Genomic DNA, 16,525 nt, shown 5'->3' on the forward strand with positions numbered 1-16,525 from the left:
TGGGCACACACAGAGGGGTCCCTATCCTCCATGGAAGCAGTAATCGAAAAGTACATCCTCAGGTCGTCCCACCGAGCTGAAGCAAAATGCCAGAAGCATCGCCTCTTCGGTGGGTCCAGAGGATGTACAGGAGCGATAGGACAGGAAACAGAAATAAGGTTATGATCGGAGGAGCCCAACGGAGAGAACAGTTTGACAGAGTAAGCAGAAGGATTAGAGGTAAGGAAGAGGTCTAGAATGTTGGGCCTGTCTCCAAGACGGTCGGGAATACGTGTAGGGTGCTGAAACAACTGCTCTAGGTCGTTGAGGAGAGCAAAGTCATAGGCTTGTTCACCAGGCTGGTCAGTGAAAGAGGATGAAAGCCAAAGCTGGTGGTGAACATTGAAATCTCCTAAGATGGAGATTTCAGCGAAGGGAGAGTGGGTCAAGATGTGCTCCACTTTAGAATTCAAATAGTCAAAGAATTTTACATAGTTAGTAGAGTTAGGTGGGAGATAAACAGCACAGATGTATTTAGTAATAGAATGACAATGAAGTCTTAGCCAGACGGTGGAAAATTCAGAAGTCAAGGTCGTGGGCACGAGAGCAAGTGATGTCGTTGCGCACGTAGGCGCAACATCCAGCTTTGGATTGAAATTTAGGATAGAGATAGTGGGAGGGAACAGAGTAGAGGTTGTTGTCAGTAGCCTCAGAAACCTGTGTTTTGGTGAGGAAGAGAAGATGAGGTTTAGAGGAGGAGAGATGGTGTTCCACAGAATGAAAATTATAATGAAGACCGCGAATGTTGCAGAAATTGATAAGGAGGAGGTTCGAGGAGTTATCAGGACACCTCTCAAGTCGGCAGCCAGAAGGGGAGTCCTCCCTGGGGGAATTTATGGTCCCCCCCCCCCAGGCGGGGACTCCGAGGCAGTGTTGTTTTTCGCCATTTTGAATTTTGAATTTTGGGAAAAGGTGTGTGTGTTGTGTGAATGTAGTGTGGTGTAGAAAGAGAGAGGATCTGTCTTTAGAGAGCATGCTGAACTACTCTCTGGTGTTGATGAGACAAAAGGGAAACGGTTAATGAGGACATGGGAAGGGTCTTTGAAGGGCTTCGGCACCCTCCTCGCTTCCCATATATCCTCACCGGGAGTAGCTCACGCCCGTTCGGTAGGTGTCTTCCTACCTACTCCTACTACTAGAAGAGGACTAACACTGAAAGCACCCATAAGCATTGGAGAAAGATGTTCACCTTGCAGAAGAATTCAGATTTAGAAGTTACGTATTGGGATGAGTTACATTGTGGTAGGGAGAGCATACCACGTGAATGAGAGCAGTGTTCGCTGTAACAATTATAGTATAAAAGAAATTCTTGCTGCAGTAACTGCCAGTGCTCCAAGACTGCTGCAAGAGTGGAGATAAAGGCCGTGCTTTTAAGCCTCGTCGGTGCTATGGTAACGGCGTCTCACTCGCAGCAAAATGGCGTAAACTGATCTTCCTGGCGACGTTTAATATGCATTCTAGCTGTCCTGGCTGATGAACTCCTTATTACAGAAGATGAAAAGGAAGCTGCAGTGGTTATGGTGGCACAGAGAGGTGAAATGCAATGGAAACACTTATATACGTTTGTTTGGGCCGCCATATTTGCTATGACGTCATCACAGCACAAAGACGCTCCACCTCTCAAAGCTGGGAGTCAGCGGACGTTGGTAACGTGCTGCCACGTCACACATTTGAGAGCACTCGTGATGTTTTGAGAGTCCCAATTCCCTTTCTCAAACGCAGCCCAGGAGTGTTTCTAGGGGAGGGCACTAATTTTATACGGATTTTTGAATAGTACAGGGGTCCTGTCATATATATATATATATATATATATATATATATATATATATATATATATATATATATATATATATATATATATATATATATATATATATATATATATATATATATATATATATATATATATATATATATATATATATATATATATATATATATATATATATATATATATATATATATATATATATATATATATATATATATATATATATATATATATATATACAGTCACCTCTGCCATTCATGGTCTCACCCATCGCGTCAACTAATTGTGACCCCCGCTATATTGCCCCAGTTTCAGATACTGATGCATTGACGCTAAACAGGAAGGCAGAGAGGAGGAGGGAGGCAGAGAGGAGGGGAAGGGAGAGGAGGAGGAAGGCAGAGAGGAGGGAGGAGGAGGCAGAGAGGAGGGGGAAGGGAGAGAGGAGGAGGCGGGCAATTGACGTTAGGTTTCTCCTAATTGACGTCACTGTTAGACTTTGACGTCATGCTTTCCTATTGGCCAGAAGCTCACTCAGGGACGACTGCTATTGGTCGAGATTTTCTCATATCAACATTATCATAAAAAAAAATTCACGCCACACTGCAGTGTTGCCAGATTGGGCGACTTACTGGGCTACTTATTGTTGTATAACAAGGTCTTGTCTCATTTCAGTCATTAAAAAGAACGAAAAAAACATGTTTTATATGACATGTCAGAGGTGACTTCCCCAAATGTATATTTTCCCATAGGGTTATAGTCCCGCCGTCATGGGTTTCACGATCGCGCCAAGTCCGGGAACTAAATACCCGCGAATGGCGGGATGACTAATATATATATATATATATATATATATATATATATATATATATATATATATATATATATATATATATATATATATATATATATATATATATATATATATATATATATATATATATATATATATATATATATATATATATATATATATATATATATATATATATATATATATATATATATATATATATATATATATATATATATATATATACACACACACACACACACACACACACACACACACACACACACACACACACACAGTTGCCCCTCAAATAGTATCGTTTCCAATAGTATGGTTTCGGTTTTATACGGATTGTCATAGATTTTTTTTTTTTTTGGATTTTTAAATTTCCCGCTCGTCGCACCAAGTAAGCAAGACTGTTCTACCCATGGAGGTAAAATTGGTGGAGTCGACATCAGCCCAATTAAGTGAATCCACCGAACTGTCATTTTTAGGACCGCAAGGTTGTGAAAACCTGCCAGGTGTCAGGTGTCATCAGGTCAGGCTCCCTCTTAATGGGCTTGGCCAGGCTGCTCTCACCTGTGTATCCCTCATCTTCCGGCCCTAAAAATGACAGTTCGGCGGCTTCACCTCAATGAATGGGATCATCAGCCTGTGTCGACTCCACCAATTCTACCTCCATGGTTCTACCAAACTGCCACCCATGCACATCTCCTCAGTCCATGTGTGTGCACAACATCAGGAACACTGTTTTGCCAGATTGAAACCTATGCGCTTTCCATGAGTTCGTGTGTGAGCACAACCTCAGCTACGCTTCTCCATCACCACACAACATGAACATGGGACCCAAGAGACAAGCCAAAACACTTGCTGAAAGCACCCCAAAGCGTTCAAGAAAGGTATTCACCTTGCAGAAGAATTCAGATTTTGGAGAAGTTACGTTTTGGTATGAGTTAGGTTGCAGTAGGGAGAGCATAACACATGAATCCGGGTCCCACCTGCCTCAGCTCCTACTCGCCGACCAAAGTTGTCAGTTATGCATTTTATGCTGTAGTGTTACCAAGCCTGGCAACGGAGCCAGCCTGGCAGCGCTCCTTGATTGATTGATAGTTTATTGTTGCGGGGATCAGCGAGCGAGCCGTGTCATACACTCACTCTCTCTTACTCTCAAAATAATACTTGAAATAAGATATGAAACGGTAATTGTGGAGATTGACTCTGCGCCTTCAAAATACGACATTACGCCTCAATATTTAAGGGACACATATTTAAACTACTCCAAGCGAACTCTAAATAACCTGACCTCTAACGAGGGGGTTTCGCCCCCCTCGACACTACACTGTGACTGCAGCTTAAAATGCATAACAGGCAACTTGGGCCCACGGGTAACAGCTGAGCGAGGCAGGACCCAGATCCCGTAGGAATGCCTAGGAGTGTTTCATGGGGGCACTAATTTATACAGATTTTCAAATAGTACGGGGGTCCTGGGTCCCTAACCCCCGTACTATTTGAGGGACAACTGTGTGTGTGTGTGTATATAGAGATATATATATATATATATATATATATATATATATATATATATATATATATATATATATATATATATATATATATATATATATATACAGGGGTCATCTAATATGCGAGAATATGGGTTTAAAGCCTATATATAAATTGCATATTAGGAACCTTAAAAGCATGTAAATAATGGTATATGGGCGGTCAGCCACATTTTTTAACTTAGTTTCCAATGTAATAAACTACTTTTCGAGTTCTTTGGAGCGCCATAATAACAACAACAGCAACAACAATAGCCCACAGGCTAGCTTGCACACAGCACAGACACAGCTTGTGAGAGCAATGGCTGCTTTAGACGCACTGATGAAGAGAACACGTGGAGCCGCCTCACAGAGCAGAGTTGCCAGATTGCCATTGTTTATTTCCTTCCTTCGGGAAGTGAGTAACAGCAAGTTCATTATTTGGTAGGAAATGGATGTTAGCGAAGTCGGGAACATGAAATGAATGAAAAAAACTTTTCTCTTACTAATGAGTCAAGTCACCGCCCCACGTGCTCCACTTCCAAGGGGGGGAGGGAGGAAGGAGGTCGCATATGAGGTGGTTCGCATATCCCAAGTTCGCATATCAGGCTATATATAATATATATATATATATATATATATATATATATATATATATATATATATATATATATATATATATATATATATATATATATATATATATATATATATATATATATATATATATATATATATATATATATATATATATATATATATATATATATATATATATATATATATATATATATATATATATATATATATATATATATATATATATATATATATATATATATATATATATATATATATATATATATATATATATATATATATATATATATATATATATATATATATATATATATATATATATATATATATATATATATATATATATATATATATATATATATATATATATATATATATATATATATATATATATATATATATATATATATACAGTACCCTCTCAAGTTCCAGTTGCTGGCTTGCAGGTGGAGGATGCTGATCCACCCATTGATGATAGCCCACCCACCCTGGTTGATGTCAGAAAGGCTGTGGCCAAGGTGAGGGGTGGGAAGGCACCTGGCACTTGTAACATCAGTGCGGAGCTGCTCAAAGCTGGAGGTGAGGCCATGATCTGCGGGTTGCATGCAGTCTTGACTGCCGTATGGCAGTTCGGTACCATTCCTCCTGACTAGAAAAGGGGACTGGTCGTCCCTATCTGGAAAGGGAAAGGGGACCGCCAGGACTGCAACAACTACCGTGGTGTTACACTGCTCAGTGTGCCAGGCAAGGTGCTTGCCCACCTATTGCTGATGTGAATTCACATCCAGCTGCTGAAGCTGCAGACCTGAATAGTCTGGGTTCATGCCTGGTAAGTCAACAACTGACCATATCCTAGCATATCGCGTACCGGTGGAGCGCCAATGTGAGTTTCGACAGGGGATGCTTGCAGCCTATCTCGATCTCAAGAAAGCATTTGATTCAGTGCATCGCGAGGCATTCTGGGATCTTCTGGGACTCTGTGGGATTTCTCCAAGGACTACTGGTTTGTTGACTGTCCTGTATTCTGGGACAGAGAGTGCTGTGAAGTGTGGGGGGAGCTTGTCCAGCTTCTTTCCCGTAAATGCAGGAGTGAGGCAGGGCTGTGTCCTTGCTCCATCGCTTTTCAACACTTGTATGGACTGGGTGCTGGGCAGAGTTGTGGACCAGTCATTGCCGAGCATCCACTGGCAATACCAGGGTCACTGACCTTGTTTTGTTGATGATGCAGTAATCCTTGCTTAGTCACTGGAGGTTTTGGTGATGGTTCTGGAGGCACTGCACGAGGAGGAGGAGGCCTTGGGACTTGAGGTCTCCTGAGCCAAGACCAAGGTACAGGTGTTTGAAGGCTTGCTGGATGACACAGTACAGTCTGTTCATGCGTGTGGTGAAGACATTGGGATCTCATAAAGTTTCACGTATCTTGGTAGCGTAGTTCATAAAAACGGTGAGTCTGGCCAGGAAGTCTTACGGCGGATTGGCCTGGCCCACGGTGTTATGGCTCGCTCAACACGAGTATATGGCGTTGTCGGTACCTGTACAGAAGGACAAAGATCCAGATCTTCAAGTCCCTTGTGCTCCCTGTCTCACTCTATGGTTGTGAGGCATGGACACTAAATGGAGACTTGGAGAGGTGGATTGATGCCTTTGGTAATAAATATATACGCAGAATCATGGGATATCACTGTAATGACTTTGTGTCAAACCGGCGACTACTCCGTGAGACTGATTCGACATATATTACCTGCATAGTCCGTCAACGTAAACTCTGGCTATACGTGCACGTGGCACGTTACCCTGAAGCTGATCCTGTTCATAGGGTTGTCTCTGTAAGAGACAATTCTGAGTGGAGGAGGCCAAGGGGATGCCCACAGAGTTCCTGGCTCGAGCAAGTCAATAGATCCTGCCAGGAGGTACTCGGGTTGGGAAGGGGGCCTGCATGGGGACTCGCCTGGAGGGACCCCCTGGCTTGGCGTTGTAGGGTGGGCGAGGCAACGCGCCCCCGGCACATGCCCCCACTGATTGATTGATTGATATATTTGCTTATACATACTCCTCTAAAGTTCACATTTTTTTGTGGAGGGGCTGATGTTCACATGAAGTTGACGTTTGCCTGAATATACTTACATGGTGACCAAGTCTTGCAGCCTCGATACTCAGCCTTACCTTAAGAGGTTTTTGGTTACTTGTTCTTCAGGTTTGCGGAGTTCCATACTAAAGGAAGGGTCAGCAGCGTTGATGTATAGGAAGTGAACTAAAGGTGATGCAGGATGAGGCAGGCAGGAGGGAGTTCCGTCACACACCACTCTGTCCAGTGACATTATCTTGTCTTTCTGAAAATAAATTTGCACCTCACTTAGGAAATGTTTGCAAACTTTGAATGTATCACTCCAATTAGTACAATGGAATGTCTATTTAAACTATGAGAGCCACAGGAAGTCATAATGAATTCATTTTGCATCTAAGTGAAATGTTATTTCAATAGAACTAATTACAGTACCATCCTGCATCTAGTGATACTACTGCACCTCTTATCCATATTGACATCTGATGAAGAGGCTTTGATTATAACGGAAAAATCACAGGCACAGCGTTGAAGACAGCGGACACCTTGGCTGAGCACATGGTGTCACTGTTGTCCAGCCTCCCCTCACACCACCTCTCCTTAGTCCCCAACCTCAGTCATCACCATACATACAAACTGTCACCTTGTAAAGCTGCCTCTTGCCAACTTAAGTGGTCTGAATTTCTATCTGGCATGTATTTGGCAGTGGTTTATACCTTGCCTCAAGAGGAAGGAGGGTGGTGGTGGTGGTGGTGGTGGTGGAGGAGGAGTGGCCCAGTAGTTTCCCTTCCTGCCTTTGTTTCCCACCTCTCATCTCAGCCACACACCTTATTAATCACTTTTGGTGTTATCCACATTACTTCTCTGCATTTCATATTTTTATCACTATGTATGATTATAACAAATTAACATGAATAATCTATGTAATGAGTGAAAATACAGTACTGTCTCCAAGTCTGCGATAAATAGGTCGACTTTGCGGGTCGCAAACGTTAAAATCGCAAACTCTGAACCATTATTCTTATCTGGAAAACTGAAAACCATCGACATCTTGTGCTTGGCCACCCATCCAAGTGGCCAAGCGCATGTGTGCAGACGGCCCAGGCCGCACACTGGGCCCGAGCAGCTGGCAGGCAGCTGGTGATGGTGATGGTGGTGATGAGTGTCAGCGGTGTGGCCTTTGCATCAGCACCGCCTGAACGGTGTTTTTGTTGGGGCCTGTGTGTGTGTGTTTGTGTTTGTTGTGGGTTTGAGCTTCTCAATTTGCCGATTCTTGTTTTCCACGTGTTGCACGGGACCCCTTTCCTTTCTTTCATCTCTTCTTTTTCAAAAAGAAAAGATGAAAGAGAGGAAAGGGGTCCCACACAACATGTGGAAAGTGAGAATTGGCAAATTGAGGAGCCTGGGCCCACGATGGGCACAGCCATACACACGCGGGCCCAAGTGAAAATGCCGTTTGGGTGGCGCCAATGCAGGGGCCACGCCCCCAACACTCATTTTCACCATCGTCATCATCAGCCGCCCGTCAGCTGCTCGAGCCCAGTGCGCGGTCGGGGCTGCTCGCACACATGCGCCTGGCTGCTCGGATCCCACTCACCATGCTTCCCACGGCCAATGGAAAGGCCCAGGGGGTGAGTTAGAGCAAGAATGGGAGTCAAGGACCACAACAAGGTGTGAAAATGCCCAGTTTAAGAAGCCTTTTCCTTTTCCTTTCGGGTCGTAACGCAATTTCAATTTTCAATAAAAATCAAATTTTTGGGGTCCCCATCGCAAACTCGGCGAATCGCAAACTTGAAACTCGCAATCCTGGAGACAGTACTGAAGTTAAAACAAGGGTTTGGTCCAATTATTTTACTTCACATTTTCCCCGTATATATATGCATTCCTTAAGGTTGGGCGTTCTGTACCGTCTTCGCCAGTTCTTTTCCCTCTCACAGTTGCTTTCCATATAGTACAGGGGCCTTGTCCGCCCTTGTATGGAGTATGCATCTCATGTGGGGGGCTCCACACACATACAGCTCTGCTGGACAGAGTAGAGTCAAAGGCTCTTCGTCACATCAATGCCCTTCCTCTTACTAGCAGTCTTCTGCCTCTTAATTCTTCCACAGTGTTGCATCTCTTTTTATCTTTATTTCATGCTGACTGCTCTTCTGAACTTGATAACTGCATGCCTTCCCCCCTCCTGTGGCCACGCTGCACACCACTTTCTATTCTTGCTCACCCTATTCTATCCAAATCCCTTATGCAAGAGTTAACCAGAAACTTCATCCTTTTTTTATCCCTTTTGCTGGTAAACTCTGGAACAGCCTTTCTTCATCTGTATTTCCTCCTCCCTATGACTTAAACTCTTTTAAGAGGAGAGTATCAAAACACCTCTACACCTGAAATTGACCTTTCTTCCAGCCTCTCGTTCTTTTTGCTCTTGTTCGGAGCAGCATTTAGTGGGCTTTTTATGTTGTTGTTTTTGTTTTTTGCCCTTGACCTGCCTCCCTAGCTGAAAAAAAAAAGAAAAAAAAAGGCATTAACTATTATTCTTGGTACTAACTACTCATAAGGTGCGAGATCTTACTGTAGTTTGGAACCATCCACATAACACGAAATATACACTTACTGACAAAATAATTACTTGAAAAAATGAGCAAGGGCCATCCAAAGCTGAGAAAACACAACACAGCTTTGCGCAAATGAAGGAAGAAGCGATTGTCTCAGTGGTGAAGGTCATTAACCCGTCCGCTGCGATTGGCATGGATTTCACCTTCACTGGTAGCCTGGTAACATATAGTCCCAGGTCTTTCTCTGCCTCTGAGGTGGATAGAAAAGTGCTTCCCATGTGGTATTGGTATGCTGGATATCCCTTCCCAAGGTGCAGGACTTTACATTTTCTTCACTGAATTGTAGCAGTCACTTTTTGATCCATTCTTGTAGCTTGGGAAATCCGCAGTCAAGGGGTTAAGGAGAAGGACGGGCTAGTGAGAGATGCTATTGAAATGAAGAAATGGGTTGTTGTGTTTGGCATCAAGGAAAATGTTGCCAGTACAGCATGAGAGAATATAATGAAAAGGGGGTGACTGGAATTGGAAGGAGAGGTTCAGTATGAGGGTCGTAATTTGAATGAGGAAACAGAGGAGATGGCGAGGATTGGCAAGCAAGTGGAGGGAGGGCAGTGACCCCCAAAGGTAAGATTTAGACCACAAGTGGGAGCAGAAAAAGTGTTGGCTGGAACATGGAAGCTCTCTTGGAAGGAGGAGTGTAAGAGTGTATGGACTAGGAAGACCTTGAATGAGGAAGAGAGGGATAAAGTGAACCAATTGTGGGAAGAAGCCAAGGAATAAATGAGCAGAACGAAGGCGGAGAAAAAGAGGTTCCGTTGGAGGGTTATGGAGAGTGGTACAAAGGGACAGGAGAGAGGGAAGGAATGAACTGAAGGAGTCATGCAAAAATGCGAATGGGTTAATATCAGCGCAGATGGAGTTAAATGACTACCTAAAGAAAAATGAACCAGATATCATGGGAACCGCTGAAACTATGTACAGTAGACCCTCAATATAACATACTAATTAGGGGGAAACTTAGTCCATAAATGCCAAAAGTCCATTATAAGCGGCGTAAAATTAATAATAAAATAATACCGACGAACCTAATAAACGTAGGTATATAGTTTTTATTATTGTGTATGTTGTCTGCACGTTCTCTGAATAGCCATACAGCACACTTGGTGATGGACTGCAAGGCACTGAGGCTGCCAGGTTGGCAGTGGGGCCCTGTGTGTGTGTGTGTGTGTGGGGGGGGGGGGGGGGGGGGGTAAAATTTTACAAGTGCGCCAATCTCGCACAGGCAGGCAAAACTGTTTTTTTTGGGTAGTTTTCGGTGTTATGAAATAATCTGCTAACTGTTTCTGTCAAAAATCATTAAATGATTGACTTTATGATGTCTCTTGTACAACTGCCGCCACTGTAGCCACAAAATAGCTTGCAGAGAGAGGTTCAACTTGCTTACTGTTTCAATAATTCACTCACCAGTCACAAAATTCACAAGTGGACAAACTAGAACAAAATCAGACAAATTAATGTTTTTTCCTGATGTGTAGTCCCCATGTGTGCATGCCTGGTGGATAGAAGAGTGACTTATTTCTGTGAGGAGGTATTTCTTGTAACACCTGTCGGCGTAGAAAACCGCCCCCACCACAGCCATGTCCCTTCCTGCGCTGCTTATTTCTGCCACCCCAAAGCACATGCCAAATAAAACTAACTAAATGTAACTTAACCTAACCTCAACCCTCTTAAGCTGTGTCAGTACCAACACTCACAAACACTTTGCTAATTTCCATTATATTTACATCCTGGATTGGTGCATAAGATTTTCTTGTGGTAAAAATATGTTCTTCATAATGAATGAGAACCTCAAGGGGGAAAACATTTCATCTGGTGGGCTGTAAAAGACTACAGTAACCAAAGGATGGGGCAGCAGGTAAAGGGAGGAGTGCGAGGTGGCCAGCAGACGTTATTGTAGTGGCCGGGAGCAGTTCGTTCAAGGACTATTCTCGGTCAGTCCCCGTGGATTTCTGACCCTCTGACCTTGTCCATTATATCTGAAATCCATTATAAGCGGGTCTGTTATATCGAAGGTTTACTGTAAAGTGGTACAATCATGTCCCTAGAAATCAGAGAAAGTATTATATGTGGAGGAAAGACAGAAGACAACAAGGAGGTGGAGTGATGATAATAATAAAGAAAGACCTGGGAGCTGAAGAAGTAAAAGTGAGCTGTGGTGAAGGAAGTGCAAAAATGTTAAAAATAAGAGTATAATGGGAAACATGGAAACAAGGACGAGCAGGCAGCAGAAAGCCTATTGGCCCATTGCGAGGCTGCCTGCTTTTAGAGATTTAATCAATCCATTAGCCACAGGGGTGGTTTGCGGGAAGGATTAAATCACTACTGAACCTACTCGTGGATACGTTTAGTTCACTCCCGACGCAGCAAAGTGACACTCAATGCGATTTTTAAAGTTGATTGTTTCTGCACTAACCACTTCCACAGGAAGGCTGTCCCAGTGGCAGATGACTGTTCGAAAAATAACTCCTGCCAATATCCGTAAAGCATTACTTGGCTTGAACTGTTTTATCCTTGTGTCTTGTTCGCGGGTTAGATTGTAGCGTGAAGAGTTTGGAGTGATCAACATTGCTGAACTTGTTCAGGTACTTGAAGACTTGTATCATGTCTCCCCGCAGTTGTCTCTTTTCTAACGTGAAAAGGTCGAGTCTTCTGAGTCGTTCTTCGTAAGGCTGCATTCTCAATGATGGTATCTTTTTCGTAGTGCATCGCTGTACTCTCGAGTAACTCAAAGTCTTTCTTGTAGTTAGGAGACCAGAATTGCACAGCGTATTCCAAGTGGGGCCTTACTTGTACAAGGTTAACATAACTCCCGGCGTCTTGTATTCGAAGTTCCTTGCTATGAACCCAAGCATAGTAGTGGTTTTCTTGCAGGCAGACTTGCAGTGTTTTGAGTGTTTCAGGTCACTGCTGATAGTGACCCCAAGGCCTTTTTCCTCCTGCACTGCCTGTAGTGGTTCGCCACCCATGTAGTATGTGTGGTTGCTATTTCTGGACCCAATGTGCATTACTTTACATTTGGTAGTGTTGATGGACATCTGCCACTTTTCCAACCACCGAGTGATCTGGTCCAAGTCTCTCTGGATGATTTCGCAGTCTGCCGTCGTGAGGGCCTTCCCTCCCACCCCGGTGTCATCAGTAAATTTAGAAAGTGTGGATTCTAATCCTAGTTCTAGGTCGTTGTTATATATATAATAAAGAGTATGGGGCCCAGCACTGACCCCTGTGGCACTCCACTTGTCACCGGGACCCATTCGGAAGCCTACCCGTTGAGTAGAACTCGATGCTTTCTTCCAGCAAGCCAATCTTTTATCCACGTAATCAGATTGTCTCCCAGTCCTGCCGATTTCAGTTTCTTGAGAAGTCGTTCGTGCAGGACCTTGTCAAAGGCCTTCTGAAAGTCTAGGTAGATACCATTGCTGGGGACGTGATAATCCCAGTTTTCATATATACCTTGGAAGAAATCCAGTAAGTTGGTTAAGGGGGGCGACTAGGGGGGTCCTCCTGCACATATGGTATGTCCAATAGCTTTGAAATCTTAGTATGTTGTTTGTTACTGTAAACGTACGTTATTCTGTGAATTTCATCAAATTCGGGTGAAGTTTAGGAGAGACTCAAACAAAGCGTATTTTTCATTTTTTTGTTTCACAGGCTTTATTTTTTAGTTAATTGGTTTGAAAAAAATACCATAGAAACTTTGTTTGCCTATCTACATTTTGTTGGAAGTAACTTTTTGATTTTTTGTTTTGTCTTCGAAGAAAAAAAATTACAATCTTTTGTCAATTATTATTTTCTCCTCTCTGTGTCCTGTTTTCTTTTGACATTATTGAAAATAGTTTTTCAACAAAAAATTGCCCTTTAGTTGTAGTTTCAACTGATACCTAACAAAAGTTGATCAGACTTTTTACCAATTTTGTGAAATTATTTTAAGTTTAAAAAAACTAATTTTCGAGATATTGGCTCCTAAAGATATTTTTACATTTCATTCCTGTCTTGCCATTTGCATTTATTTGATTGGCATGAAATTTTCACATATTATTGTGTATATCTTGTTGACTTACTGGAGAATGATCAGGCATCTGGGCCCGCGGCACTCCCGCCAGAAAAGCGCCATAAGAGTGCCTCGCGGGAGTGCCTTGCTTCTACGCTACTCTCTTGCTTGTTTTCTGAGGTTTGGCCACTCCATATGCCCTCTAGATGTTGGTGACTCTTTTTCTGGTTGCCTTGCGCTTGTAGATCATTTGTCAGGACGTTTTTTTGGCTGGAGAGGAGAGAAAATTATGACATACTCTTCCCGTCTGTGTCTCGCTTGGCACTGGCGCGGGGGCACCTCTCTACCTCCCCTGCCTCTCCGCGCGAAGAAGAGGGGATGACATATGACAAAATTTACGAAGAAATAAAATATTCTAATGCAATTTTTACGTAGTATATACGAATGATACCGCATATGTTGACATGAGCGTCTCATGACGCGCATGTCTGACTATGACGCAAAAGCCCCCCCAAGGGGGAGGGGTTTTAATTTTACGAAAACAAACCTCACCCCATGGTAATTTAGGGTTTCCCGGCCACGCTGAGCAAAAAACATGTACTTGTCCGATTTCAAATATATTTGTCAAAAAATACCCCGTAGTCGACCCCCTTAAGCATGAGCGCTTATTCCTGAAACCGTGCTAAGCATCAAAAAATGATATTGTTGCCTTCAAGAAACTTGACAAGTTTGTCTCTGATAATCTTCTTGAGAACTTTTCCATCGACTGAAGTCAAGCTAATTGGCCTGTAGTTCAAGGCCTCGCTCTTGTCTCCCTTCTTGTAGATTGGTGTTACATTCGCTTGCTTCCAGTCTTCGGGAACTTTATTTTGTTGCAGTGTCAAATTATAGATGGTGGTGAGTGACTTGAGTATTTGCTGCTTGAGTTCCTTTAGCAGCCCGGGTGACAAGTCGTCGGGTACGGTTGACTTGTTTGTCTCTAATTTATCTAGGTACTTATGCACGTCCCATTTGTCATTTGAGCCAATTTTTAGGGACGTGATTCCCCTCGGTGGAATAGGGTTCTCGGGTATCGACTCTTTGTTCTCAACCCTGAACACAGACACGAAGTTGTTGTTCAGGATTTCGACCATGTGTTTGTTGTCTTGTGTTAGGGCGCCGCTTTCATCTTTTAGGGGACCAATGTTGCTTTTCGACTTCTTTTTTTGTTCTTACATATATATAAAAAAATTTGGGTTAGACTTGTGGATTCAGGGGCTATTCGCTTCTCATAGTCGCGCTTACTTTGGTGGATGAGGGTTCTGCAAGCTCTGAGGCTGCGTTGCTATTGTTCACGTGCTTCATCTGTGTTGTTATCCTTCAACAAGTTATAATTTCTTTTCTTTAAATTTATCGCCCTTCTGACTTGGATAGTGATCCATGGTGGGTTTACGCCGCTGTTTGTTCTCCTAGTCTTCGTGGGGACTGTTGTCCTCTCTACTTCAAGGAGTTTATTTTTTGGAGTTAATTTTTTTAAGATATTCCACGCATCGTCTACAAGGGCGAAGTTTAGGTGTTCCCAAGTAGCTTGAGGTAGTAGCTCACGAGCAAGACTGAAATTAGCTTTTCTGTAGTCTGGAATCTTGGACACGTTTTCTATAAGCTCATGTTCCGTTCTAATGCTGAAGCAAATTAGGTGGTGATCGCAGCCGTTTAGTTTCTCACTGAACCTCCCTTCGCGTACGCGACGTCGGGGTCAGTCACGAGTATGAGGTTGTTTTCTCACATCGGTTGAGTAATAATCTGGGTTAGAAATGTGTCTTCTAACATTTTGAGTAGTCTATTACCCTCCTGGTCTCCATTCATTGTATTCCAGTTGATTTTGGGACAGTTAAGTCCCTAATAATCACTGACTGCTTGTTTTGAGTAATGGCATGAATTTCCTCATACAGTGCTTCATCATCAGCAGGTTGTTGCTTGGGAGGTCTATACGCGGTACCAATCATCAGCTTGTTGGGCTTGCTAGTTTCTAGTTCTATGTAAACGGAGTCGTATTTCTCTGAGTCTTGTTTTTTATTATCATTGCAGGGAGTGTGTTCTTGACGTAACATATGACACCGCCTCCTTTTTTGTGAAGTCTGTTGTAGAAACTTTCATAGCCCGGAACTGAAAATTCAGTCATTAAGTGGTCAGAGGTGGCCCAGGTTTCAGTGATTGCTATTATGTCTGGCTTCTCCACATCAATGTAGGCAAGTAGCTCATCCCGTTAGGGAAATGGGCTATGTGTGTTGGTGTAAAGGACAGAAATGTCTTTTTTGGCTTCAACGCTTTGGGGCGCATTAGAGGGGTTTCTGCGTGTGTTTTCTGATGGGAAGTTATGGCTGAGAATGGCAAGATGTTGAAAGACGGGAGGCTGTGAAAGAGAGATGGAGAGAATATTTCAAAAACTTAATGAATTTTGAGGATGGACGTCCAGCAGCTGTAACAGCAGCAGTCTTGAGTAGAGGTAGAGGAGGAGTATATAAAGAAAGAAGTATAACAATGAAGAAGTAAATCAGGCAATAAAAAGATTAAAAAATGCAAAGGCAGCAGGAACTGATGGAATCACAGCAGAAATGTTGAAGTGTGGAGGAGATGTAGTTGTTAAATGGATGGTCAAGATATGTGAGGTAGCATGGGAGGGGGGGGGGGGCGGTGCCAGCAGACTGGACGAAAGCCTTCATTGTCCCAGTTTACAAGGGGAAGGGCAGGAGAGGGGAATGTGGGAGCTATAGAGGTATAAGTCTCCTGTGTATACCCGGAAATGTATATGGAAAAGTCATAACAGAGAGGGTGCAAAGACTTACAGAAGAGAAAATCAGTGAAGAACAAGGAGGCTTCAGGAAGGGAAGGGGATGTGTGGATCAGATATTTGCCTTCAGGATGGTAGTAGAAAAATAATAGCAAAAGGAAAGACTCTATACGCTGCCTTCATGGATTTGGAAAAAGCTTATGACAGAGTCGATTGGATTGCATTGTGGGATGTTTTAAAGATTTATGATGTGGGAGGAAAACTGCTTAGTGCAATAGTCTTTCTGTGAGGATGCATCTGCATGTGTCAAAATTACTGGAGAAACAAGTGAACATTTTGAGATAAAAGTGGG

At 42.8% G+C, this 16,525-nt stretch overlaps 1 protein-coding gene across 1 annotated transcript in view; it reads right to left on the bottom strand.

The window, feature by feature from the left end:
* Positions 1–16,525, bottom strand: part of LOC126998392 (uncharacterized) — a 162,937-nt gene that overhangs the window by 23,883 nt on the left and 122,529 nt on the right. The window contains exon 10 of the mRNA XM_050860019.1: positions 6,905–7,071. Within this exon, the coding sequence (XP_050715976.1) occupies positions 6,905–7,071 (167 nt within the window). The remainder of the gene's footprint in view (positions 1–6,904; positions 7,072–16,525) is intronic.

The sequence above is a fragment of the Eriocheir sinensis genome, chromosome 2 (assembly GCF_024679095.1).
Source record: "Eriocheir sinensis breed Jianghai 21 chromosome 2, ASM2467909v1, whole genome shotgun sequence".
In the NCBI taxonomy this organism is placed as follows: domain Eukaryota; kingdom Metazoa; phylum Arthropoda; class Malacostraca; order Decapoda; family Varunidae; genus Eriocheir; species Eriocheir sinensis.